The sequence below is a fragment of the Scyliorhinus torazame genome, chromosome 2, assembly GCF_047496885.1.
Source record: "Scyliorhinus torazame isolate Kashiwa2021f chromosome 2, sScyTor2.1, whole genome shotgun sequence".
Lineage (NCBI taxonomy): Eukaryota > Metazoa > Chordata > Chondrichthyes > Carcharhiniformes > Scyliorhinidae > Scyliorhinus > Scyliorhinus torazame.
The window spans coordinates 358,699,838-358,725,255 of NC_092708.1; the positions used below are offsets into that span (position 1 = coordinate 358,699,838).

The 25,418-nt window shown below is 47.9% G+C and overlaps 1 protein-coding gene across 1 annotated transcript in view; it reads right to left on the reverse strand.

The window, feature by feature from the left end:
- Positions 1-2,494: 2,494 nt before the first annotated feature.
- Positions 2,495-25,418, reverse strand: part of gphb5 (glycoprotein hormone subunit beta 5) — a 135,974-nt gene continuing 113,050 nt past the window's right edge. Inside the window, exons 2-3 of the mRNA XM_072494957.1 lie at positions 4,724-5,020; positions 2,495-2,683 (exon numbers count right to left, since the gene is read on the reverse strand). Coding sequence (XP_072351058.1) covers positions 2,495-2,683; positions 4,724-5,020 — 486 coding nt within the window. The remainder of the gene's footprint in view (positions 2,684-4,723; positions 5,021-25,418) is intronic.

The following is a 25,418-nucleotide window of genomic DNA, read 5'->3' on the forward strand; positions in this document are numbered from 1 at the left end:
TGTATCTCAATACATAGAATCCAAGAGCAAGGACATAACAGTGAACTTGTTCAAGATATTAGCTAGCTCCCACCTGGAATATTGTGTGTGATTTTTGTCACACCAGTATTGGAAGGGTATAAAAGTAGTGTGACATAGATTCACCACTAGGCTGTTACTGTGGAGGGGCTAGAGCACAGTTGGCTAAACAGCTGGCTTGTAATGCAGAACAAGGTCAGCAGCGCAGGTTCAATTCCCGTTCCGGCCTCGCCGAACAGGCACTGGAATGTGGTGACTTGGGGCTTTTCACAGTAACTTCACTGAAGCCTACTTGTGACACTAAGCAATTATTATTATTATTAGAGATATGGAATGTGAAGAGGGATGTGAGGGGGGTGGTCGAGGAAGAATTTTAAAAAATAAAGCAGAGAAAACTAAGGAGATACTTTAAGATCATTAAGGGTTAAATAAATAGACAAAATGAAAGATAGTTTCCACTGGTTGATGCCTTCTCATTACCAACTTGTCAATCTATGATATCTTTAAACAAGAAAACCTGTTCAACATTCCATGTAAAACTCGTTACAAGGTAAGTACCAACTGAGAGGGCTTCTAAAGATTGAAATGTAGCATTATAACCAGAAACAAATATTGCACTTCAATCCAGTCATTGAAAAATTCATGCATTTGCACATCCTGACCAGTAGGTGATGCTGGTGCATACATATACAGATACCTCGAGCAGAATATCTCAGGATGGCCCCGGGCTCTAGTTATTTCTCAGAAAGACACTTATCCCCTCAATATCATTTCCTCTTCCTAATTCAACATTAGCAACCATCAAATTTGAATAGTGCCAGCCGAGCTTACATCCAGACCTGGCAGTAGTGCCCCTGGCTTCAATGAAAAGTGGTGGCAGAGTCTGACACACTTAACTCTTTTTCTCAGCTTTTGCTTTCTTATTCATGCTCCATCCCATTTTCTCTTCTCTCCACCCCTCACTTTTCCCCATTCCTGCCCACTTCACCATCCATCTTCCTCACTTGCCTCCCTCTTCTCCTCCTGCCCCACTTTATCCCTATTCTCTCTCTCTTTTCTTCTTCAGACTTTCTTTCCGTGCTCTGAACCCATTTGATTGGAATATAGCACTTGGTCTGGGTTGAATGAGTGAGTGGGATTAAACTAGGTGGCTCGTTGAGAAAAATCTAAATGTTGTTCTGATGAATGAACTCTGTTTTTCTCTCCCTAGATTATTTTAAAATTTGTTTATGGGATGTGGGTGTCGCTCGTTAGGCCAGCATTTATCCCTAGTTGCCTTCAGAAGATGGTGGTGAGTTGCCTTCTTGAAACGCTGCAGTCCTTGAGGTGTAGGTACACCCACTGTGCTAATAGGGAGGGCGTTCCAGGATGTTGCCCCAGCGACAGTGAAGGAGCAGCGATATATTTCCAAGTCAGGGTGGTGAGTGACTTGGAGGGAAACCTCCAGCTGGTGGCTTTCCCAGGCATCTGTTGCCCTTGTCCTTCTAGATGGTAGTGGTTGTGGGTTTGGGAGGTGCTGCCTATGAAAGCTTGGTGAGTTACTGCAGTGCATCTTGTAGATGATACACATGGCTGCCACTGTTTGTCAGTGGTGGAAGGGTTTGAATGTTTGTGGAAGGGGGAGCAATCAAGCGGGCTGCTTTGACGTGGATGGTGTCGAGCTTTTTTTTCATAAATTTAAAATACCTAATTATGTTTTTTTTCAATTAAGGTGCAATTTAGCGTGGCCAATCCACCTACCCCGCACATCTTTGGGTTGTGGGGGTGAAACCCACGCAGACACGGGGAGAATGTGCAAACTCCACATGGACAGTGACCCAGGGCCGGGATTTGAACCGGGGTCCTCACCGCCGTAGGTGGCAATGCTAACAATTGTGGTGTTGAGCTTCTTGAGTGTTGTTGGAGCTGCACTCATCCAGGCAAGTGGAGAGTATTCCGTTACACTCCTGACTTGTCCCTCGTAGATGGTGGACAGGCTTTGGGGGGGGGGGGGGGGGGGGGGTCAGGAGGTGAGTTATTCTCCATAGGATTCCGAGCCTTTGACCTGCCCTGGTAGCCACAGTATTAACGTGACTATTCCAGTTCAGTTTCTGACCAATGGTAACCCCCAGGATGTTTCCTCACCTGCATATTTTCAGCATTTTCTATCTTTTATCTAAGTGTAGATGTAATTGGGCAACTGGCCTGTTTCTGTGTTTTCTCTTTCTACTGTGTTCATTACAAAATGCTAAAAATAATGGATACTTTTTAAAGTAGATCTTTGCAATTTTTTTGAACTGGTGCCCATGTAATTTTCAAATATTTTTCTTTTGCTTCCAATAAAATAATCTTTCTTCTTCCCATGGGAAAAATTATCACTGTGTAAGGTTAATTAAGGATATATATGATTTCAGCTTTTAATAAATCAGAATACTTTTAAAAAATGGCTATTTTCTGTCAAGTTTGCTTTTGAGCTTCAAGTAAAGGTGGCGGAGTGTTATAGAGTCTCACACTCAGTAGTTGCAGTTGAGCAAACGCCACAGTCACATCGGACTGCCACAGGGTAGGTGTAGTATGGATCAATCCCCGGTCGACAATTGGGTAGTTTCACTGTGATGAACCTGGTTTCGTTATAGGTACAGACTCGATGGTGACCGTCGATATACGGAGGGTCGAGAACCGGTTTCTGTGAGCAAAAGCATAGAACAACACTTACAAAATAATTCTGGGGACAGTAGGAGGAGGAACAATGTACTATCCGGATGCATTTATACAAAACAAAGGCAAACTAACATTAAAACCCCTTCTGCCCTGAAGCTGTTTGGTCTGCCTTTTGTTGCCAGGGTCAACAAATCCCTCTGTAAGGGGTGAAAAGTTCATTGATACACTCGGAATATTGCTAATACCAGCTGGGTTATAACGCATTTCCCCAATTCATACACGTGCCAGTGCTGTTGGTGAGGATTAGTAAACTGAAAAAGATACCCGCAGAATTTAGCCATGATGGTTTTACGTATGGGCGTTGTTACGGAGGAGAAAGTGATTCTTATTTAAATCAAGATGGAAATGAGAAAGATTACAGCAAGAAAGGAAAACAGATTGTGATTTTTCACTCACAGCTGTCACTTGGGAATTGAAAGTCATCAAAGAAAGCGAGTGAAGTAGACTATATATCTGGAGAAACAAACCATAACACGCCTGGAGGGAGGTGGATTTAGTGATTTGGTGAGAGGCGGATAGCAAATGCTCTTTTCTTGTTCCCCATAATCTCGTGTTCTAATGTGAGCTGCAGTCATTTCATGCATTTTACATGTGGTGGAAATCAGCTGTACATAAGAAGGTGATAAACAGGAGCCAGCGGCTTAACCTCCCCTCACAATTGTGTCTTGTTCATTGAAGTCACAGCTAAGCTTCTGCATCAAGTCCACTTCCCTGGCCCATCGTTACATCCTAAATTTGCTGAGTGCCTACAAATTAATCTCGAGTCATCAATATGCTGAGTGACTGAGCCTCCAAAATCCAAAGATTCACAACCCTCTGAATGAAGAAACGTCTCCTCATCACAATCTTTTTTTGTAAATTTAGAGTACCCATTCTTTTCCAATTAAAGGGCAATTTAGCGTGGCCAACCCACCTACCCTGCACATCTTTTGGTTGTGGAAGCGAAACCCACACAAACACGGAGAGAATGTGCAAACTGCACACGGACAGTGACGCAGAGCCGGGATCGAACCTGGGGTCTCGGCACCGTGAGGCAGCAGGGCTAACCCACTGCGCCACCGTGCTGCCCTCCTCATCACCATCCTAATAGATGAGCTATGAGCTGCCGGTTGTAAATTCTCTAGCCAACGTAAACAGCAGCAGCTGCCCTGTAAGAATGTTGCACACTTCAAAGAGATCACCTCTCATTTGTCTAAACTCCGAGAACACATTCAACGCGAACTCTACCAGGCTTGGCAAGCTTCTCGTCCTGGTGAATTTCTGCTTCACCCTCTCTGAGGCAAGTATCTCCTTCGTTAGATGAGGAAGCCCAAACTGTACACAATGCACAGGTGAAGCCTCAGCAAAATTCTCAACAACTGCAATAAGACTTCCTTATTCTTGTACTCCAAAACCCTAGTAATGAAGGTAACGTATTATTTGCCTTCCTAATTGCTTGCTGTGCTTGCATGTTAACTTTCTGCACATCATGTACAAGATCACCCCAATTCCTCTGAAAACCTAGTCCCTCGCTACTTTAAAAACATTTTTTTTTAAAGCGGCATTTTATGAGGTTGCTTTCATAATCACCACCAATAGAAATAAAGTTATGACTTTGTTCAGATTGAAATAATAGTGCTGGTTATTATTAATATTATGCATTGCATATTAAAGTAAAGTTTGTGAAATGTTAGAGCAGCTGCTGGCAGCTGTAATAACATCAAAAATGATCGATTGTTGAAAACCTCTCATTTCAAGCATTATTGCAGTGTTTATAAAATAATACCTCTCACGTCTATTTTCACAGGATCTGCCATGACGTAAATTTACATCAGTGGTGCCAAACATGTTAAATATTGTGTTAATATTGTAATCATTTTTTTAAAAACCTATTTCTAGTTTTTAGAAAATGCCATTGCGCATCAAGAACATTACGGAGAAGAGTTCACATCTTTATTCATTTTTACATTTGTCTCCAGCTGAGTAAAACAAATTGGGTTTATGAGCAAAATGTTCCCTGGCTCACCTCCCAGGTCTCACATCGTCCCCAGCAGGCATCTGTGCTGACTCGTAACCCTTTACAGCCAGGTTTCTTGGCCAGGAATGTAAACTCTCTTACAGCACAACCGATGAAGGTCCGCAAGCTGATGTTGGAGGCTGGAAGGATATTCACATAAACAACCAGCAGCTGAAGAATGAGGCTCCCCCAGATTATGTGGTGAAGATTCAGTCTAAAACAAACCAAACATTTTTGTCTGTTAATACTAATGAGGTTAAAATTGATAAAATAGAAATGATAGCTTATGACCAAAATGGCACCAATCTAGTCTCTCATGTGATTCTCAGTCTAAGAGAGAAAGAGATAGGAACAAGGTAAATAAACAATATTGCAATGATGCACTTTCAAATACTTCATTCGTGAACAAAGGGCGGGATGTTGCAGCCGCACCCGCCCGGTAACTGGAAATTCCCGTCCAAAGACAACGGACCATAACATGGTCCCCGTCCCGTCCGTGGCGACGTTGCGGCGGGCATAGCCGAAAAATCCAGCCCAAAAAAGGAATTTATTTAATGATCTTCAAGAGTAGCAGAATATTTGCAGCTAGTTCTAAAATACCTCTGCCTAGGGGAAATCCTCCCCACTGGGGCGATTCTCCACTCTGAATCCTGATTGGTCACCCAGGGCAGGTGACCCTTACTCTGCTGTGTTGCCCTTAAAGGGACAATCACCACAATATTATTATGATTATTGGAAAAAAACTTGGTGATCTTAATTATTGCTGTACAATGTACTGCAGATATGTCACTTGTGCTCCTCTGGTAACCTTAAGGGACAACTGAGGTTGGTCCTTAAGTGAATACCATACAAACTGTAGACCTGGGGTAGAGTGTAATTTTTACCTTGAAAATTGGCCCTGTGTACATTTTGAATCTATGCCCCATGGCCTCATTGTGTATTTGTGGTGAATGTAAATACAGTTAATTCACCAGTTATGTTCTATGTTATTAACCCTGTGGGTTTTATCTGTGGGCCATTGTATGGCTTCACCCACAGGGGGAGATGTTGGAGGATGTTGGAGCATGTACGGGCTCAGCCCATGGCTCCCCCCTTTGAAGGAGTATAAGAGTAGCTGGCCTGTGGGACTGTCCTCAGTATGTACCAGTCGCAGGCAGGCAAAGTTAATACTTAATTAAAACCACTGTTTTACTCCGACACGAGTCCTTGAGTGAATTGATGTTCGCATCAGTATTTCTAATTGATTCAATATATGGATAAACGCCAGCCTGCCACACTTAAAGCTAAACTGCTAATATGAATTTAATTACAAGAAATAAATTCATACATAAGCGAAATCAATACAGTGCGAGTAAGTTAAATTTGCCCATTCCTAACTTGAAAAGTAACAGAAAAGCCTAGAAATTTCTTTATGCTCAACTTCAGGCACAAGTGACAAGCTGTCACACCGAAACCAATATGTAAGGTGATCATGTGCAATAAACCATCTTGCGCCATCTGGTTATGACTGAAGAAGATGGGCAGCATGGTGGCGCAGTGGGTTAGCCCTGCTGCCTCACGGCGCCAAGGTCCCATGTTCGATCCGGCTCTGGGTCACTGTCCATGTGGAGTTTGCACATTCTCCCTGTGTCTGCGTGGGTTCTACCCCCACAACCCAAAGATGTGCAGGGTAGGTGGATTGGCCACACTAAATTGTCCTTTATTTGGATAAAATGAATTGGGTACTCTAAATTCATTTTTTTTTTTAATGACTGAAGAAGATAACCAACTAGCTGGCAGAGACATTGGCACAGGATCGACAGTGGATCCAGAGGGGGTGGGGGGAGGAGATCAACAGCCGGGTGGGCGGTGACCTGAGCAATTCACAGGTTTAACAGCGCACCTGCCCTTCCTCCGACATTTAGGTCAGTAACTGTCATCATTCCTTACAGGCAGTGTGCGAGTGTAAGCTGGGAGGCAGGAGCCGAGTGTGACTCTCATGTGCAGTGTAAAGTGAGCTGGTTGCCACGTGCAGAAAGGGAGCACGCCTGTTGGAGCATTGAGAACAGCACGAAAGTAAATACCTGTTTTCGTAAAAGTATCATTAAAAACATCTATTTCATATTGTAAGTATTACATAATATTAGAATTTAGATTGGGGAGGCTGTGGTTATTAATCAGCTAGAAAAGGGTCCTTGAACCTTCAAATAGTTTGAGATCCATTGTGCTTTTTGCCTGAGTAAATTGTCCACAACTTGCACAGTGCAAACTGCAGCCAGTCAGGAACCAAATCCGTAAACGGCCCTGAGGTTTGCACATTGCACACGCAATGGGCCTAATGCCAATTTCTAGGTGTCCTGGGCAATTACAGGGCACATAATCTATGTGTTGTGGTTTTGAATGAGGGCCTGCACACTGTGCACTTGTGACCTCTTCATCACCTGCTTATCCAATGACTGGAGCACAAGGTTTAGGCTGATATCTTAGTGTGGTACCTTTTGAAATGCTGGGTTAGAAATACAACAGCACCAATTCTGCCATACATGAGGGCTGCAGTTCACAGTTTTCCTGTCCCTTTCACGTTCCAGTGGCTGAGACATAAAATTGGTCGACACACTTCATCTGTGTAATTTCAATGCTTTTATTTTCACCTGCAGTTCTGTGGCGGAATTCTCCCCCCACCACGCTGGATGGGAGAATCGCTGGGGTGCCGTGCGTGTCCCGCCATGCCGCCCCGACACCCGCACGCGATTCCCCCACCCCCCCAAACCGGAGCGGCCAGAGTCACGGCTGGCCGCTCGGAGAATCGGCGCTCGCCGTTTGCAACGGGCAAGCAGCGATTCTCCGGCCCGGATGGGTCGTGTGGCCTGCCCAACACGACGGGTTCCCGCCGGTGCCATCCACACCTGGTCGCTGACGTCAGGAACAGCGCGGGAACTGTGGGGGGCGGCCTGTGGTGGGGGGGAGGGGGGAGGGGGTTCCTGCACCGGAGGGGGCCTCAAATGGGGTCTGGCCCGCAATCGGTCCCCACCAATCGGCGGGCCGGCTTCTCTGAAGGAGGACCTCCTTTCCTCCGCCGCCCCGCAAGATCCATCCAACATCATCTTGCGGGGCGGCCTCGGGGAGGACGGCAACCGTGCATGCGCGGGTGACGTCATTTACGCGGCGCCGCTTTTACGTGGCACCCACGTCCAGCGCGCGTAAATGACGTGACGCCGCTCTAGGCCCCCGGGGGCAGGAGAATAAGGGGCTGGGGGCGGGCTCCGCGCCGGAGTGAAACTCCGGCGTCAGCACTTAGACACCCGATGGAAGAATTGCGCCCCCCGATGGAAGAATTGCGCCCAGAGTCTTTTCTCAATACTGCCGGCGAGCTCTAAACCTGGTAGGAGATGTTGATCGCATTGTTTACAGATCACGTGAGAAGGCCAGCTAGCTATTTTTTTTAAAGGCATGGTGCCCCTTAAAGTGAAGGGGGAAAAAAGATTGTTGCAATGGAAATTATTATGAAGTGAAGACCAGGGAATACACAGAGATCCAGACTGACAGGTGTGATGATGGAGTGGTGCAGGTGGGCAGGAGGAAAGATGTCATGATCCCGCAGTAGGCCTCGAGACCCTGAAGGAGCGGGAGCAAGTGGCCAGGAATCTGGACCTGGGAATGGGCCAGCCACGCAAGAAGAGGTTTAATGGCCTCACAGAGGTGGTCAATGACAGTAAATGCATTTTCACATGTAACTCCCACTCACTGGACCACTGACTCTTACACTGCTCAATGCACCTCAACCCATCTGTCCTTTCTGGCACTCGAACTCATGCCTAACAACCAAATAGCTCACCTTGCCCTCACATACCAACTAATGCTGCCATTCTCATAACCACCTCACTTTCTACACATGCCTCCAGTTAGTGAGCTATGACAGGCATGTTATCACAATTCCAGGAAATAGTGGAAGGAGCAGTGCCAGCTGGGGACGGGGACTCCAACATCTCCTGAGCCCTACTGAGGGGTTGGTTCTCTGCATCGCGGTGCTGGCTGCGATGTGGCCTGTGGCACTCGACATTACTCAAAGCATTGATGATGATGGCACCTTCCTACTTTATGCCCTTTCTCAACACCCAGCTCTCCCTCATTCTGTTGTGGGCATAATGAGCAAGCTGCTGCTGGTGTCACCATGGATCTCCTGCTTTCCACCTCAACCCCTTTTCCCTCACTCCAACCTGACACTCCAGACAGCAACGAGCCTTCACCTGCCCAGCCACAGGAGCCGAAGAAAGAGGAGAGGGAGAGCAGCAGCTGAACAGCAATGAAGAGACACTGCCATTCACTCTGACCCCCACAGCCACCAGCTCAGGTGTGGGGCTGCACATGCAGTATCATAGAATTTACAGTGCAGAAGGAGGCCATTCGGCCCATCGAGTCTGCACCGGCTCCTGGAAAGAGCACCCTACCCAAGGTCAACACCTCCACCCTATCCCCATATCCTAGTAACCCCACCCAACACTAAGGGCAATTTTGGACACCAAGGGCAATTTATCATGGCCAATCCACCTAACCTGCACATCTTTGGACTATGGGAGGAAACCGGAGCACCCGGAAGATGTGCAGACTCCGCACAGACAGTGACCCAAGCCAGAATCGAACCTGGGACCACTGGAGCTGTGAAGCAGTTGTGCTATCCACAATGCTACCGTGCTGCCCAGGGGAGTATAGAGATCCGATCTGCATGCGGTGACTCACTGGGAGAAAATGGATGGTAAGCATGCCAGGATGATGGAGTGATTTGTTTGCCAACTCAAAGGAGGGCCAAGTGACAAATACTGCTGCAGAGGACTCAGATGAATACCTCAAAGGGACACTTTGCAGGACAGCACTAAATGGGCATGCACACCGAGGCGCTTAGCATAGCCAATCCACCTAACCTGCACATCTCTTTGGGTTGTGGGGGTAAAACCCACGCAGGCACAGGGAGAATGTTCAATCTCCACACAGACAGTAACCAGGAGCCGGGATCGAACCCGGGTCCTCAACGCCGTAGGCAGCATGCCAACCACTGCGCCACCGTGCCGCCCTGTCTATTGGCTGGTTCACCAGGCAGCATCCTGTCACTGTGATGAAGCATGCAGGAGTCTGACTCCTAGTTGGTAAAGGATATCATGTGGAGCCTGCTTTCTCCGCAGCCTCTGTTCCATCTCCATGTTGCAAATCCAGAGGCATCGCCACGGCTTCGCCCATCCCTGGAGCAGCCTTAACTTGCACAGGCCACGGGCCACCTCTTACTCTGCCATTCCTGAAGATAGGGCAATGATTTCTGGTAAATTGATCAAAACACCTCCAAAGTACATTCAGACACACTCCAATCAAGAAAGTTCCATAAACTTAACTTATCCGTAGTCAGGATGCCTGGCCCTTTAAGGAATGCTACTGCTTCATTCTTCAGTAGCAAAAATAGGAGAGCAGATTATTATTTTAATGGGTGTAAATTGAAAGAGGTGGATACATAGTAAGACCTTGGTGTCCTCGTTCATCAGTCACTGAAAGTAAGCGCGCAGGTACAGCAGGCAGCAAAAAAGGGAAATGGTATGTTGGCCTTCACAGCAAGAGGATTTGAGTATAGGAATAGAGATGTTTTACTGCTGTTATATAGGGCATTGGTGAGGCCACAAGCTGGATTCTCTATTTTTGGGACTATGTCCCCACGCCGTCGTAAAAACTGTGGACTTTCATGCCAGAAAAACTGACGTGAAAGGGCCACATATTCCTAGCCCTGCAGGGGGCTAGCAGGAAACCAGAGTAAATCTAGCAGCTTTTGCTGCAGATTCGGGCCCCCCGCACTTCTGGGTCGGAGGCCGTGCTTGCGCACAGCGGCGACCTCCAGTGGCCGCGCTGTGCTCCATGGTGGTCTTGAACCGTGGGACTGGACCCTAAAAATAGACCCCCCCGATCGGCCGGGCGCCCGACCCTGACTGAGTCCGCAGCCGCCACGCTGGTATCCCGACCAGCTGGCCCATGTTCGATCTGGGACATCGGCCGGTTGGGGGCGTAAAATGGCAGGGCAGGCCTCCAGCAAGGCCGCAGGTAAGTGATGTGCGGCTAAAAGGATCAAGGGATATGGGGAGAAGGCGGGATCAGGGTATTGAACTTGATGATCAGCCATGATCAGAATGAATGGCAGAGCAGGCTCGCAGGCCCTCCACCTGCTTCTATTTTCTATGTTTCTATGTTTAATTTTTAATTTCTGGACAATACAGGCATTGTCAAAATATGTGTAAAAATAATTTTGGTATCCTGACATCACATCAAATTTTTGCACTGTCTGAAATTAAAATATCACCATTTCCAAGACAGATACATCCGTCACTATCCATATCAAAGATGGATGTTGCCTGTTGGACTGGGTGCTCCGCAAATTAATTTAGCAGATGCTGTCTATTGAATGACGCATTAAACCAACCCCTCTCAGGTGGATGTGAAGACACTATCAAAGAAGAGCGGAGGAGTTCTCCACAGGGCCCTGGCCATTTATCCCTTAACTAACATCACTAAAATGGATTATCTGGTCATCATTCCTGTCATAATATACACCAGTATATCATGGTGCAGACACACACTGATGGACACACAGTGGGACCAATCAACACACACAACACCGCAGCCAATCACCAGTGAGAGCACACGCACTATAAAGACAGGGGGCATCAGAGTTCCCGCTCATTCGAGTAGCAGCTAGCTAGGAGCACAGAGCTCACAACCTGCAACACAGACATCCACCATGTGCTGAGTGCATCGACTGGTTAGGACAAGGCAAGGGTCTTTAGTTAAAGCTGGTATCGTATTTACCCACAGTTCAAGTATGTTTCAATAGTTAACCTTTTAATAAAATAATGTTGCACTACTTCAAGTGTTGGTGACCTGTATGTGATCCAGAACACCCAACACATCATGATACCAGGAGTGGTCGCATACTAGCTCTTCTTAGACCTACCTGCAAGTGATCTGCCTTCTGCCAGCATTCCGTCATTCTGCAACATGGACAACATCAGCCCGCCGCTGCCGCTCCGCGTCGCCGGCAACCTCGGAGCCAACTGGAAGATTTACAAACAGCGCTTCTAGCTCTACCTCGAAGCCACGGACAGGGAGAGCGCCTCGGACACCAGAAAGATTGCTCTTCTGCTCTCCACGTCCGGGGACCATGCCATCCACATTTTGAACTCTCTCACCTTTGCAGATGACGAAGACAAGACGAAGTTCAAGACGGTTCTCCTCAAATTTGACACTCACTGCAGCTTAGAGGTGAATGAAAGTTTTGAACGCTAGGTGTTCCAGCAGCGTTTGCAGGGTAAGGACGAACCTTTCCAATCCTTTTTAACGCACCTCTGCATCCTTGCGCAATCTTGCAGCTACGGGCCCACCTCCGACTCCATGATACGTGACCAGATCGTTTTCGGTGTTCAGTCGGACCCCCTACGTCAGCAGCTCCACAAAGTAAAGCAACTCACCCTAGCGACCGCCATCGAGACCTGTGTCCTACATGAAAATGCCACCAGTCGGTATTCCCACATATAAGTGGCTGAAACGGCGCGGCAAGGTCCCCACGAGGCGGAACGGGTCCAAGTGATTGAACACCTCCAGGGCCTCAGCCTGGATGAGGGCAGCCATTTCGCGCGCTTATCGCAGACTCCCACGCTTGTACGCACCAAACGAGGGGACGGCGACATGAAGGAACATAATGCGCAGGCGCACACCACGCAGGACCGCACCGTGCATGCGCGGTGGCACAGCGAACGTGCTGACGTCACGACGAGCAGCAACTGTGGCTCCACTAGGTTCCTGGATGGTCTAACCGTCCCAAAATTAGGCAGGGGACTAGTAGACGGGCTGGGAGCCCCGATTAGAGTGGAGGAGGTATTGGGGGGCCTAAAGGCCATGCAGTCGGGAAAAGCCCCGGGACCGGATGGATACCCAGTTGAGTTTTACAAGATGTTCTCGGAGATAGTGGGACCGGTCCTGACAAGGGTTTTTAATGAGGCAAGGGACAGAGGGACCCTGCCTCCGACGATGTTGCAAGCCACCATCTCGCTGATACTAAAGCGGGACAAGGACCCGGAATCCTACGGGTCATACAGGCCAATTTCCCTGATCAATGTGGATGCCAAGCTCCTGGCCAAGGTCCTGGCGATTAGAATTGAGGACTGCGTACCGGAGGTGATTGGGGACGATCAGACAGGGTTTGTGAAAGGCAGGCAGCTGACAGCTAACTTGAGAAGATTGCTTAATGTGATCATAATGCCCCCGATGGGCAAGGAGATGGAGGTAGTGGTGGCAATGGACGCTGAGAAGGCCTTCGACCGGGTGGAGTGGGGCTATTTGTTGGAGGTGCTTGGACGGTTTGGGTTCGGAGAGGGACTGGTTAATTGGGTCAGACTATTGTACCAGGCCCCAAAAGCTAGCGTTAGAACGAACAGGATAATGTCAGATTATTTCAGACTACACCACGGGACCAGACAGGGGTGCCAACTCTCCCCGTTGCTGTTCGCGCTGGCCATAGAGACGTTGGTGATTGCGTTGACATTTGCGAAGGGGTGGAAGGGAATGACTAAGGAGGGGGGTGGGGCATAGGGTCTCTCACTATGCGGACGACCTGCTCCTGTACGTGTCGGACCCACTGGCCGGGATGGAAAATATACCGGAGACATTGAGGAAGTTTGGCCGGTTCTCAGAGTACAAATTGAATATGGCCAAGAGTGAGATGTTTGTGGTGCAGGCAACTGGCCAGGAGAATAGACTGAAGGAGCTGCCATTTAGGCTGGTGGAGGAAAGTTTCCGGTACTTGGGGATACAGGTGGCACAAGACTGGGGCAGGTTACACAAGTTGAATTTGACTAGAGTGGTGGAACAAATGAAGAGGGAGTTTCGGAGATGGGATGGACTCCCGCTGTCACTGGCGGGGAGGGTGCAGACTGTAAAGATGACAATCCTCCCTAGATTCCTGTTCATCTTCCAGTGCCTCCTGATCTTTATCCCACGGTCCTTCTTCAAAAGGACCGGCAAAATCATCATAGCTTTGTCTGGGCGGGAAAATCCCCGCGGGTGAAGAAGGCAATGCTTGAAAGGAGCCGTAGCGAGGGGGGACTGGCATTGCCGAGTCTGATCAACTACTACTGTGTGGCTAACATAGCCATGATATGGAAGTGGATGGTGGGTACGGGGTCTATCTGGGACCGAGTGGAGGCGGCTTCGTGCAGGGGCACCAGTTTGGCAGCCCTGGTCACGGCTTCCCTACCGCTCCCGCCGGCCAGGTACTCCACCAGCCCGGTAGTGGGGGCAGCCCTGCGGATATGGGGCCAGTAGAGGTGGCATGTGGGGGGGAAGGGGGGGGGAGCGTCTGCGTGGGCTCCAATATATGATAAACATCGATTCGCCCCTGGGAACATGGATGGAAGGTTTCAAACATGGCGGCGGGCGGGGGTGGGGAGGGTGGGCGATATGTTTCTGGAGGGGAACTTTGCAAGTTTGAGGGGCTTGGAGGAGAAATTTGGGCTGGTAAGGGGAAATGACTTTAGGTACATACAGATGCGGGACTTTGTGCGCAGACAGATCCCATCCTTCCCACGCCTCCCGCCAATAGGGATCCAGGACAGGATAGTCTCTAGAGGAGAAGGAAGCGAGGGTAGAGTCTCGGATATCTACAAGGTGCTCATGAAGGGGGAAGAGTCCCAGACGGAGGAACTGAAACTCAAATGGGAGGAGGAGCTCGGCGGGGAGATGGAGGACGGGGTATGGGCGGAAGCCCTGAGTAGGGTAAACTCAACTGCAACATGTGCCAGGCTCGGCCTGATTCAATTTAAGGTCATTCACCGGGCCCACATGACGGTGGCTCGGATGAGTGGATTCTTTGGGGTAGAGGACAAGTGCGCTAGATGCGCGGGAGGACCAGCGAACCATGTTCACATGTTTTGGGCATGTCCTACGCTTAGGGGGTACTGGGAGGGATTTGTGGGGGTCATGTCCCGGGTGCTGAAAACAAGGGTGGTGATGAGTCCAGAGGTGGCAATGTTCGGGGTTTCGGAAGACCCGGGAGTCCAGGGAGAGAAAGAGGCCGATGTTCTGACCTTTGCTTCCCTAATAGCCCGGCGGCGAATACTGCTGGCATGGAGGGACTCAAAACCTCCAAAGACCGGACTATGGCTTTCGGACATGTCAAGTTTTTTGGGTATGGAAAAAATTAAGTTTGCCTTGAGGGGATCTGTACTGGGGTTCGCCCGAAGGTGGCAACCATTCATCGACTTCTTCGCGGGAGAGTGAACGTCAGCAGGGAGGGGGGGGGGGGGCGGGGGGGGGAGGAAGAGGGGGAGAAGGGGGAGATTAGGGTAGAGTAGGAGGGATAAATAGGCGGGTAGTGTCTAGGGGAGAGGAGCGGGCATGTGCAGTATGGTTTGATTGAAATAGTGGTCTTATATTGATGGTTTTATATTGATGTTTGCACATTTCTGTTAGCTGTAACTGTTTACAATGCCAAAAAAATACCTCAATAAAATTGTTTGTTGAAAAAAACTGTGGCTACACCCATTTAAAGCGACAACGCCCTGCAAAATCTTGACAATGCCTACGATGTGGAAGACTTGACCACTATGCTGCCTGCTGTCGAGCAGCTCAGCCTTCCAATACATATCGCTTCAGCCAGCCTCGCAGGAATGTTCGGGCAATTCAACTCACGGTCACCGAGTCCGATTCCGACCTCCCACACAGCAGTGACACCGAGGACCCGAAGGCGCCTTTTCGAGTCAGTGTCGGAACGAAAAACAGGCTGTCCCCGAAACAAAGACACCAGCCGCTGTCGGTATACAGCATCGATCCAGACAATGAGTGGTGTGCCACCCTGACGGTGAACCGGTCCCAAATACGATTCTGCCTGGACACTGGTGCCTCCGCCAATCTCATAGCGTGGTCTGCTTTCCAAAGCCTTCGTGTCAAACCAACCATTCTCCCTTCGGCCTGCCAGCTATTGGACTACAATGGCAACATTATTCCTGCTACCGGCTCATGCCAACTCGAAGTGACGCACAAGTCACGAAAAGCCATCCTTCCCTTCGAGATCGTGGGCTCCTCGAAGGACTCTCTGCTTGGCGCACAGGCGTGCAAATTGCTAAACCTCGTTCAAAGAGTTCACTCTCTCTCTCCTGATGACATGTCTGCATTCCAGGATGCTAACTTCAGGGCGCAACTCAACGCCATCATCAACCAGCACCGCGACGTCTTCGAAAGCATGGGCATGCTCCCATATACATACAAGATCATACTCAAACAGAATGCCACGCCTGTGGTGCATGCACCTCGTAGAGTCCCAGCACCCCTCAAGTACCGCCTCAAGCAGCAGCTGCAGGACCTCCAAGTCCAAGGAGTGATCTCCAGAGCTACGGAACTAACCGACTGGGTCAGTTCCATGATGTGCGTAAAGAAGCCTTCCGGCGAGCTCAGAATATGCATTGATACAAAGAATCTGAATCGCAACATAATGAGGGAGCATTACCCAATCCCCAAGCGCGAAGAGATCACATGCGAGATGGTTCGGGCCAAGCTCTTCACCAAACTTGATGCCTCGAAAGGATTCTGGCAAATTCAACCAGACAGATCCAGCAGGAAACTGTGTACCTTTAACACCCCTTTTGGCAGATATTGTTACAACACGATGCCGTTTGGGATCATATCGGCTTCAGAAGTATTCCACAGGATCATGGAACAAATGATGGAGAGCATTGAAGGTGTTCGCGTCTATGTCGACGACATAATCATTTGGTCCACCACCCCGCAGGAGCATATCAGTCGCCTCCAGCGCGTGTTCAAACGCATACGGGAGCAGGGCCTACGCCTCAACAGAGCCAAATGCTCCTTCGGCCAGACGGAACTCAAGTTCCTAGGGGACCACATCTCCCAGTCGGGTGTGCGGCAGGATGCGGACAAGGTAGCTGCTATCACAGCTATGAAAAAGCCAGAGGACAAGAAGGTGGTCCTCCGATTTCTGGGCATGGTCAACTTCCTAGGGAAGTTCATCCCTAACCTCAGCTCTCATATCACAGCTCTCAGGAACCTGGTCAGGAAGACGACAGACTTCCAATGGCTTCCTGCCCACGAGCACGAATGGACAGAACTCAAAACCAAACTTACCACGGCCCTGGTATTGGCCTTTTTTGATCCAGCGAAAGAGACAACAATTTTGACCGATGCCAGCCAATCTGGCATTGGGGCAGTGCTCCTGCAACGCGATGAGGCCTCATCATGGGCCCCCGTTGCATATGCGTCACGCGCCATGACCCCCACGGAACAGCGCTACGCGCAGATAGAAAAGGAGTGCCTGGGCCTGTTGACCGGTGTCGTCAAATTTCATGATTATGTGCACGGCCTTCCCCAATTCACCGTCGAGACCGACCATCGCCCGCTGGTCAATATAATACAAAAAGACTTGAACGACATGGCGCCTCGCCTCTAGCGCATTCTGCTCAAACTCCGGCGATACGACTTTCAGCTCGTATACATCCCGGGCAAAGACCTGATCATAGCCGACGCTCTGTCCAGGGCCGTCAACACCCCATGTGACCCAGCGGGATTCGTCTGCCAGGTTGACGCCCATGTGGCCTTCGTGGCATAAAATCTACCGGCCACGGATGAAAGCCTCGCCCAAATTCGACGCGAGACTGCGGCTGACCCCCTGCTACAGCGTGTCATGCGCCACCTAACAGACGGGTGGCTCAAGGGCCAATGCCCGCAGTTCTACAACATCAGAGACGATCTGGCGGTAGTCGATGGTGTCCTCCTGAAGCTGGACCGTATTGTTATCCCGCACAGCATGCGCCAGCTCATCTTGGAACAGCCACACGAGGGCCATCTTGGCATGGAGAAGTGCCGCCGACGGGCCCGAGAGGCAGTGTACTGGCCCGGCATCAATGACAACATCGCCAACACAGTGCTCAACTGCCCCACCTGTCAGCGGTTCCAGCCAGCCCAACCACGTGAGACCCTACAGCCCCATGAGTTGCTCACGTCCCCTTGGTCCAAGGTCGGCATCGACCTGTTCCACGCGCTGGGCAGGGACTATGTTCTGATTGTAGACTATTTTTCAAACTACTCGGAGGTGGTACGTTTGCACGACATCACATTGTCTGCAGTCATCCGTGCCTGTAAGGATACCTTTGCTCGTCACGGCATCCCACGCACTGTGATGTCGGACAATGGCCCCTGCTTCGCAAGCCAGGAATGGTCCAACTTTGCCAGGAGGTACAACTTTGTGCATGTGACATCCAGTGCCCTGTACCCCCAATCCAATGGCAAAGCGGAGAAGGGCGTCCACATAGTCAAACGGCCGATGCGGGATCCAACTTCTACCTCACCTTGCTGGCCTATCGTTCGGCCCCACTCTCCACGGGCCTGTCGCCAGCCCAGCTGCTCATGGGTCGCACCCTGAGGACGACGGTGCCGTCCATTCACGTCCCAGACCTCAACCACGTTCCTGTCCTTCAACGAATGCAACTGTCTCGTGCACAGCACAAGGCGGCTCATGACACCCGTGCAGCTGATCTCCCTGCTCTGGCTCCAGATGAAAACGTCCGTATCCATCTTCCGGATGGTGGCTGGTCTGCAACTGCTGTGGTTCTTCGGCAGGTGGCTCCCCACTCGTTCCTGTTTCGTTTACCGGATGGTTCCATTCTGCGCCATAATCGGCGTGTCCTTCGTCTCGTTCCACGCTCGCTACGTGATCCTCCGCCATTGCCACCCCCTCCTGTTGTCCCTGACGTGGACTATGCAGAGATTCCGGTTACTCTGCATCCTCCTTACTCTGACGCAGTCCAGCCCGCTCCTCAGCTGGTGGCTCCTGACCCACCCAGAATTTGTCGCCCACCTCAGAAACTTGATTTGTGAACTTTGCACTAATGGACTCTCTGGTCTGTTCTGTTCTTCCGTTTAATCGTTCAAGTGGTTTGTATATAGTTGTCATCTCGTTATTTGTGTGACACACTGTTTTTTTCTGCACCAGGCACCTTCCCATGTAAATAGCTTAGTTTTATGTACATAGTCCTGTAAATATTTCGCACACACGTAGTCAGGAACATTCACCACACACTATTTATTGTCACGCATGCACATTTTTTTATATAAAAGGGGGGATGTCATAATATACACCAGTATATCATGGTGCAGACACACACTGATGGACACACAGTGGGACCAATCAACATACACAACACCGCAGCCAATCACCAGTGAGAGCACACACACTATAAAGACAGGGGGCATCAGAGTTCCTGCTCATTCGAACAGCAGCTAGCTAGGAGCACAGAGCTCACAGCCTGCAACACAGACATTCGCCATGTGCTGAGTGCATCAACTGGTTAGGGAAAGGCAAGGGTCAACAGTTAAAGCTGGTATCGTATTTACCCACAGTTCAAATATGTTTAAATAGTTAACCTTTTAATAAAATAGTGTTGCACTACTTCAAGTGTTGGTGACCTGTATGTGATCCAGAACACCCAACACATCAATCACATTTGTGGGAACTTGCTGTGAACAAAATGGTTGTTGTGTATCCTACATTACAACAGTGACTACATTTCAAAAGTATTTCATTGTTAAGCACTTTGAAACATTCTGAGGTGACAAACGGGGCCATGTAAGTGCAAAGCACGCTTACTTTCTTCTGTGGGCAAGTTGTTTGTCGAAGATGAGCATCACAAACAAGCTGGATGTGGTGCTTATTCCCATCTGTGCATTTGCAGACTTGATGAGCGAGTCACTGGGTAGTGATTGGGAATAGAAATTAGGACTGATTTAATATTTATTTGCCCTGGAGTCTCCTCAGCCGTGGTCTGACAGGGAGAAGACACAAAAATCAAGCATCCTGCTCTTAGAATTTAGACTTAGACCAGCAGCACGGTGGTGCAGTGGTTAGCACTGCTGCCTCACGGTACCGAGGTCCCAGGTTTGATCATGGTTCTGGGTCACTGTCCATGTGGAGTTTGCACATTCTCCCCGTGTTTGCGTGGGTTTCGGCCCCACAACCCACAGATGTGCCGGGTAGGTGCTTTGGCCATGCTAAATTGCCCCTTGATTGGAAAAAATGAATTGGGAACTCTAAATTATTATTTTTTGAACTTAGACTTAGAATCCCTACAGTGCAGAAGGAGGCCATTCGACCCATTGGGCCTGCACCGAACCTACCAAGCGCACCCTACCTCAACACACTCCCCCACTCTATCCCCGTAACCCCACCTAACCCGCACATCTTTGGACACTAAGGGGCAATTTAGCATGGTCAATTCACCTAACCTGCACATCTTTGGACTGTGGGAGGAAACCGGAGCACCCGGAAGAAATCCACGCAGACTGAGGGAGTACATGCAAACTCCACATGGTCACCCAAGGCCGGAATTGAACCCAGATTCCTGGTGCCATGAGGGAGCCGTGCTAACCACTGTGCCACATTGCCATATGCTCTGCAGGACTCAATCCCACATCAACTAGTGAATCTGACCACAAGGTTTTTGGGCAATGTTAAAAGGTTGCTCAACAAATGCATCTGTGTGAAATGTGATTGTACACAAATGACTTGTAATTAAATATTTGTTTTAAGTTTACCCCCTATTAAAGAAAGCATCTATTTGTTGCACTCAATTTAAAAGTCTGGAGTGATTTAAGACTCTTACAATAAAATAAACATTTGCTGAAATCATAGTTTCAACTTTAAAACCAGCAGCTAATTGTGTTTGTCAAAACATTTTAAGCGATGGTTATAATACAATCGTGATGAGCACTTTAATTTTAATGAACATACATTGACTTGGCATGTTTCCTCAAGGACGTAGTCTTGCATTTTGGTTTCACACCAACTTACAGCATAACTGGAACTAGTGGCTTTTGAAGCTTAAACCTTAAAAGCAAGTCAGTGGGCCCAATGAATCCTCTTTAAACAGCTTATAATAATACAACAAAGTAGCTCTTTCGCAACATTAAAGTTGATGAATGTTAAGCGAAGTTCTGTGTGCACATATACAGAGTGGCTTCCCTTCAACTACTGCACGAGCACCCAATGCTATTCATTTGTGTTGTTCCAAAATGGTAACCTTAGCCCACACTACCAAATGTAAAATTGCATTATTGGGCATCACTTGGTCACTGTAAAAGTTTTAAAAAAACATGAGCACCGAAGGTTAAGTAATGTTTATTTAACTTTGCAAAATCAAAATATCCCAAACTAGGGAGAGTGTCACTTACCTGTAACTCCACATCTTTTGATCTTTATCCTGCTTTTCCTTCTCTTCGAAGAGTTGAGATTCTTCAAGTTATTTCTCAGTCTTCGCGATACACAAAAGCTTCACCTTTTACACTCACTCATACAAACACAGGCGACCCTTTATCTACAGATTGATCAACATTATCGGCACCCCGACGCTATGTCTCTCGCTGCGGGTTCTGAAGCTCTCGCAGTTTTGAAATATATGGAGAAAGCAACTGTCAATCAGTCTCAGCGACCTACAGTTCCTCCCTCCAACCTGTCACAGGTATCACCCTGCTCAGATCAACAGTTACCTGACCTGCCATGTTACAGCCAAAGACAAAATTGAGACGGCACGGGCTCAGTAAAGATAACGAGCATTAGGTTCCGTCTTACTGTGGGCGCAGTATTTTTGGAAGTATAGTTTTGGAGGAAATAGAGCAGGTATCAAGTACTGTAATAAAATGTTAAACATAACTCAAAAGTTCTGTTCATATAAGCAAGGTTTGTAATCCATAGTAGTTAGTAGCCCTAAGCTACTAAAGGTTTTGTCAGGTTGCTACATTTTAAATGTCAGAGGGGCTGGAGCTTACCCGTTTTTACCAAATTAAGCTCAATATAACTGTGAATGTCTGCCCTGATCTCTACAATGGCTAAATTTGATGCAATCTGTAACTCTCTTTGTCATGTGATGATTAATGATGGCTTAAAGCCGCAGTCAGAGAGAGCAAAGGAAAGGGTTGAATGGGCTTATTTAAGTCAGGCAACTGCCGTTTTAGTGGGATTCCAAATCCATGTTTGTTTCTTTAACAACGTCATCAGATAATTTTTAAAAAACAATAAAGATGAGATTTGCTGTCAATGTTTATTTTCTTTGGTAATAAGGAATTGAGCCAGCAGGGGAACATCGTTAACAAGATGAGTGGCATTGACAGGATAGATGAAGCAAGCACACAAGGTAAGCATAGACATTCAAGAATTCAAATACCAATCAGCTGAAAAGAGTAATGATTGAGATAAACATTTTCCCCCTCACAACATAAAGGATATGTGAAACAGGGTTCAAAGCTTTTCCATAGCCACTCTTGTGGGCTCTCACACACTTGACTTGCCGTTCTTCCTATATATAGACTGCCTGACATATTTACAGGGCTTAGATCTTCTCATAAAAAGAGCAACTAAACTCTGCAGCTGACAGCAACATTGACAACAAAGCTTTGAAATGTCATTTTCGCTCCAGGCACTTGGTTGCTGACTGCGAACCTAGTTCAGTTTGAGGTAAAAACAAGTGCGCTTAGGATCTGAAGACTGTGGCTGGTCTGCGTGGTAACGATTGGGATGTGTACAAACCAGATTTCCTTTACACACCATCCACCCTTCTCCTTCAGGTACCACACCCTAAAAAAGTACTGGTACCATGGGCTTCTATGGATTGGTCTGTGTTGATGCTGGGCAAAGCACCACAGTGATTTGCATTGCCTTCGCCAGTGTGGCTGACCAGGAAACTCTCCTGTTCTTGTCACCTGCCATCAGGAGCATTGATAATCAACCTGTCTGGCCTTATTATAAACACATCTCCCGTGGCCATCAAGTACTGAAATCCTGAAAGCCACTGCGCAAGAAGACCTCCAGTGCTTATACGCTATAAAGAACCTAGAAATTGGAGCTGAATACATCTGCGTCAAAAATTCAACTGCTGATTAGATAAAAGCATTACTCTTCAAAAGCAAATGAGAAATAGACAAATCAAAGTAGCGGCGAAGCGTATGTAACAGTTACATTTTGAATCTTCTCGCTTGTGAGTTTAGCTTAAGGCCAAAAGATCGGCTTTATAAAAGTTAGAGCAACACTTTATGTGCCACATTTTATCTGCTGCTCACTTTGTACAATAATGAAACTAACCCAGAGAATATATTACCTGTGTCTCAGTTCTATGGAATCTATTGTAATTATCCATCACAAACATGGATTTATCACTCACAATCTAATAGCTAGAAGGTGATTTTACCAGGCCTGAGTAAGGTGCCAATGGCTATTTGGAACAAGGTACCCATTCCAGCCGGCTGATCTAATCTTACCAATCTATACATTTTGAAACACAAAAGGCGGTGAGGCAGAGTTTCTGCTTCGGGTGCTGTTGGTGATTTGTCTGCAAGTTGCATCCAAAATGTTGCTCATTTTGTGAAGTGTTTTTTTTCCTCTTAGAGTTTCCATTCAAGCTCATTAGCATATCACAGATCACAAAAATCTGCAAAGAATCAGCACAGCTGGGCAGCATTTTATAACTTTAAAAAAATTAAGGTATTCCTCATCTGCTTTATAGTGGGAACTTGATGCAATTTGACTAATATAACTGAAAATGGGTTCTTCACAAAAAATACATTTTTTAAAATCAGTGTCGATCCATCACCCGTGAGTAAGCTGATCTTAAATGATTGAACGTGACACACCACAGAATCACATCATTTTTATTTTTCCTTTTGCACCATCTGGTGGGTCTGGGAAATGCGATTTGCTCCCTTTCTTCCATAAGTGGAAGCAGACATTCTGAGTAATAATACCAGGTTAACTAGCGGGGGCGTAAACCTCAAAATCATTTTAAAAAAATGATTGAATGAATGCAACAATGGTGGAATTGGTGGGATGACTTAACATGGGTGTAGTGATACAATGGTTGTGTTGTAATTCACCGACTGACCACTAGGAGTCCCATTAGTATATAAGTGAACGTTAGAGTCAGGTGACCTCAGGCTGACTAAGGAGTTGGGAAAGAATCAAGAATCATAGAATTTACAGTGCCGAATGCGGCCACTCGGCCCATCGAGCCTGCTCCTTGGAAAGAGCACCCTACTTAAGTCCCATGCCTCCACCCTATCCCCTTTCTCCCCGTAACTCAGCAACCACACCTAAACATTTTGGACACTAAGGGCAATTTATCATGGCCAATCCACCTAACCTGCACATCTTTGGGCTGTGGGAGGAAACCGGAGCACCCGGAGGAAACCCAAGCAGACACGGGGAGAACGTGCAGACTCCGCACAGACAGTGACCCAAGCCGAGAATCAAACCTGGGACCCTGGAGCTGTGTAGCAACTGTGCTAACCACTGTGCTACCGTGCTGCCCTGCATTACTTGTGCATGTTATTACTGTTATTCATCTGTTGTTTTGTATATTTTTGACCCACAGTTAATGTTAATAAATCATTAAAGCTTTAGCTACAAGTGTTCTTGTAATATAAATCAGGCCATCCGAGAAGAACATGACAATGGAGAATTATAGATGGAACCCCATCTCCTAACTGTCTAAAATTATTCCTATTTTATGGAAGAATCATATGGATTGAGGGTTGGTGTTTATGGGTGACTGCTTGTGCTGGATTACCTCTGAACATTTAACAATAGAAGTTTTTTTAATGATGAGTTCTAACAATAACCGTATGCAAAATGCTTACAGGTGGCTGTGAATTAAAGTTGCATGTGTTTCCAAGTTAGTTTGACATTCAAGCAAGCCCAATAAAACAGAATTCATCTCTAATTGATCCTTTCTACATCATTGCCTTATGTAAAGTAAATAAATTCCTTCTATTCTGCAAAAAGTAGCTGTCATTTATTCAGTATATGTGTTTTTCACATGAGGTAATTAGAATGAACAACATGACATCTCAGCTGTATCTGACAAGAGTAAGTCCACGGGTGGGTGCGCGGAACCGGGACGTGGGACTGGCCTAGAGAGGGTGATGGCTAGTCGACAGGGGAGGGGGGCAGGCAGCCCCCCAGTTCGGCTGATCACGTGGAACGTGAGAGGCCTAAATGGGCCGATTAAAAGGGGCCGAGTGTTTGCGCACTTGAAAGGACTGAGGGCAGACGTGGCCATGCTTCAGGAGACGCACCTGAAGGTGGCGGACCAAGTTAGGTTAAGGAAAGGATGGGTGGGACAGGTGTTCCACTCAGGGTTGGATGCAAAGAACAGAGGGGTGGCCATACTGGTGGGGAAATGGGTGTCATTCGAAGCTAGGAACATTGTAGCAGACAGCGGAGGCAGATATGTGATGGTGAGTGGCAGACTGGAGGGAATGGAGGTCGTGTTGGTTAACGTATATGCCCCGAATTGGGATGATGCGGGATTTATGAAGCGGATGCTGGGACGTATCCCGGACCTGGAGGTAGGAAACCTGATAATGGGAGGGGACTTCAACACCGTGTTGGACCCAGGGTTAGATAGATCTAGATTTAGGACCGGAAGAAGGCCGGCAGCGGCTAAGGTGCTTAGGGGGTTTATGGACCAAATGGGGGGAGTGGATCCGTGGCGATTTGTTAGGCCGATGGCCAAATAGTTCTCCTTCTTCTCCCATGTTCACAAGGTGTACTCCCGGATAGATTTCTTTGTTTTGGGAAGGTCACTGATCTCGAGGGTGGAAGAAACTGAGTACTCAGCCATAGCTGTTTCAGATCATGCCCCACACT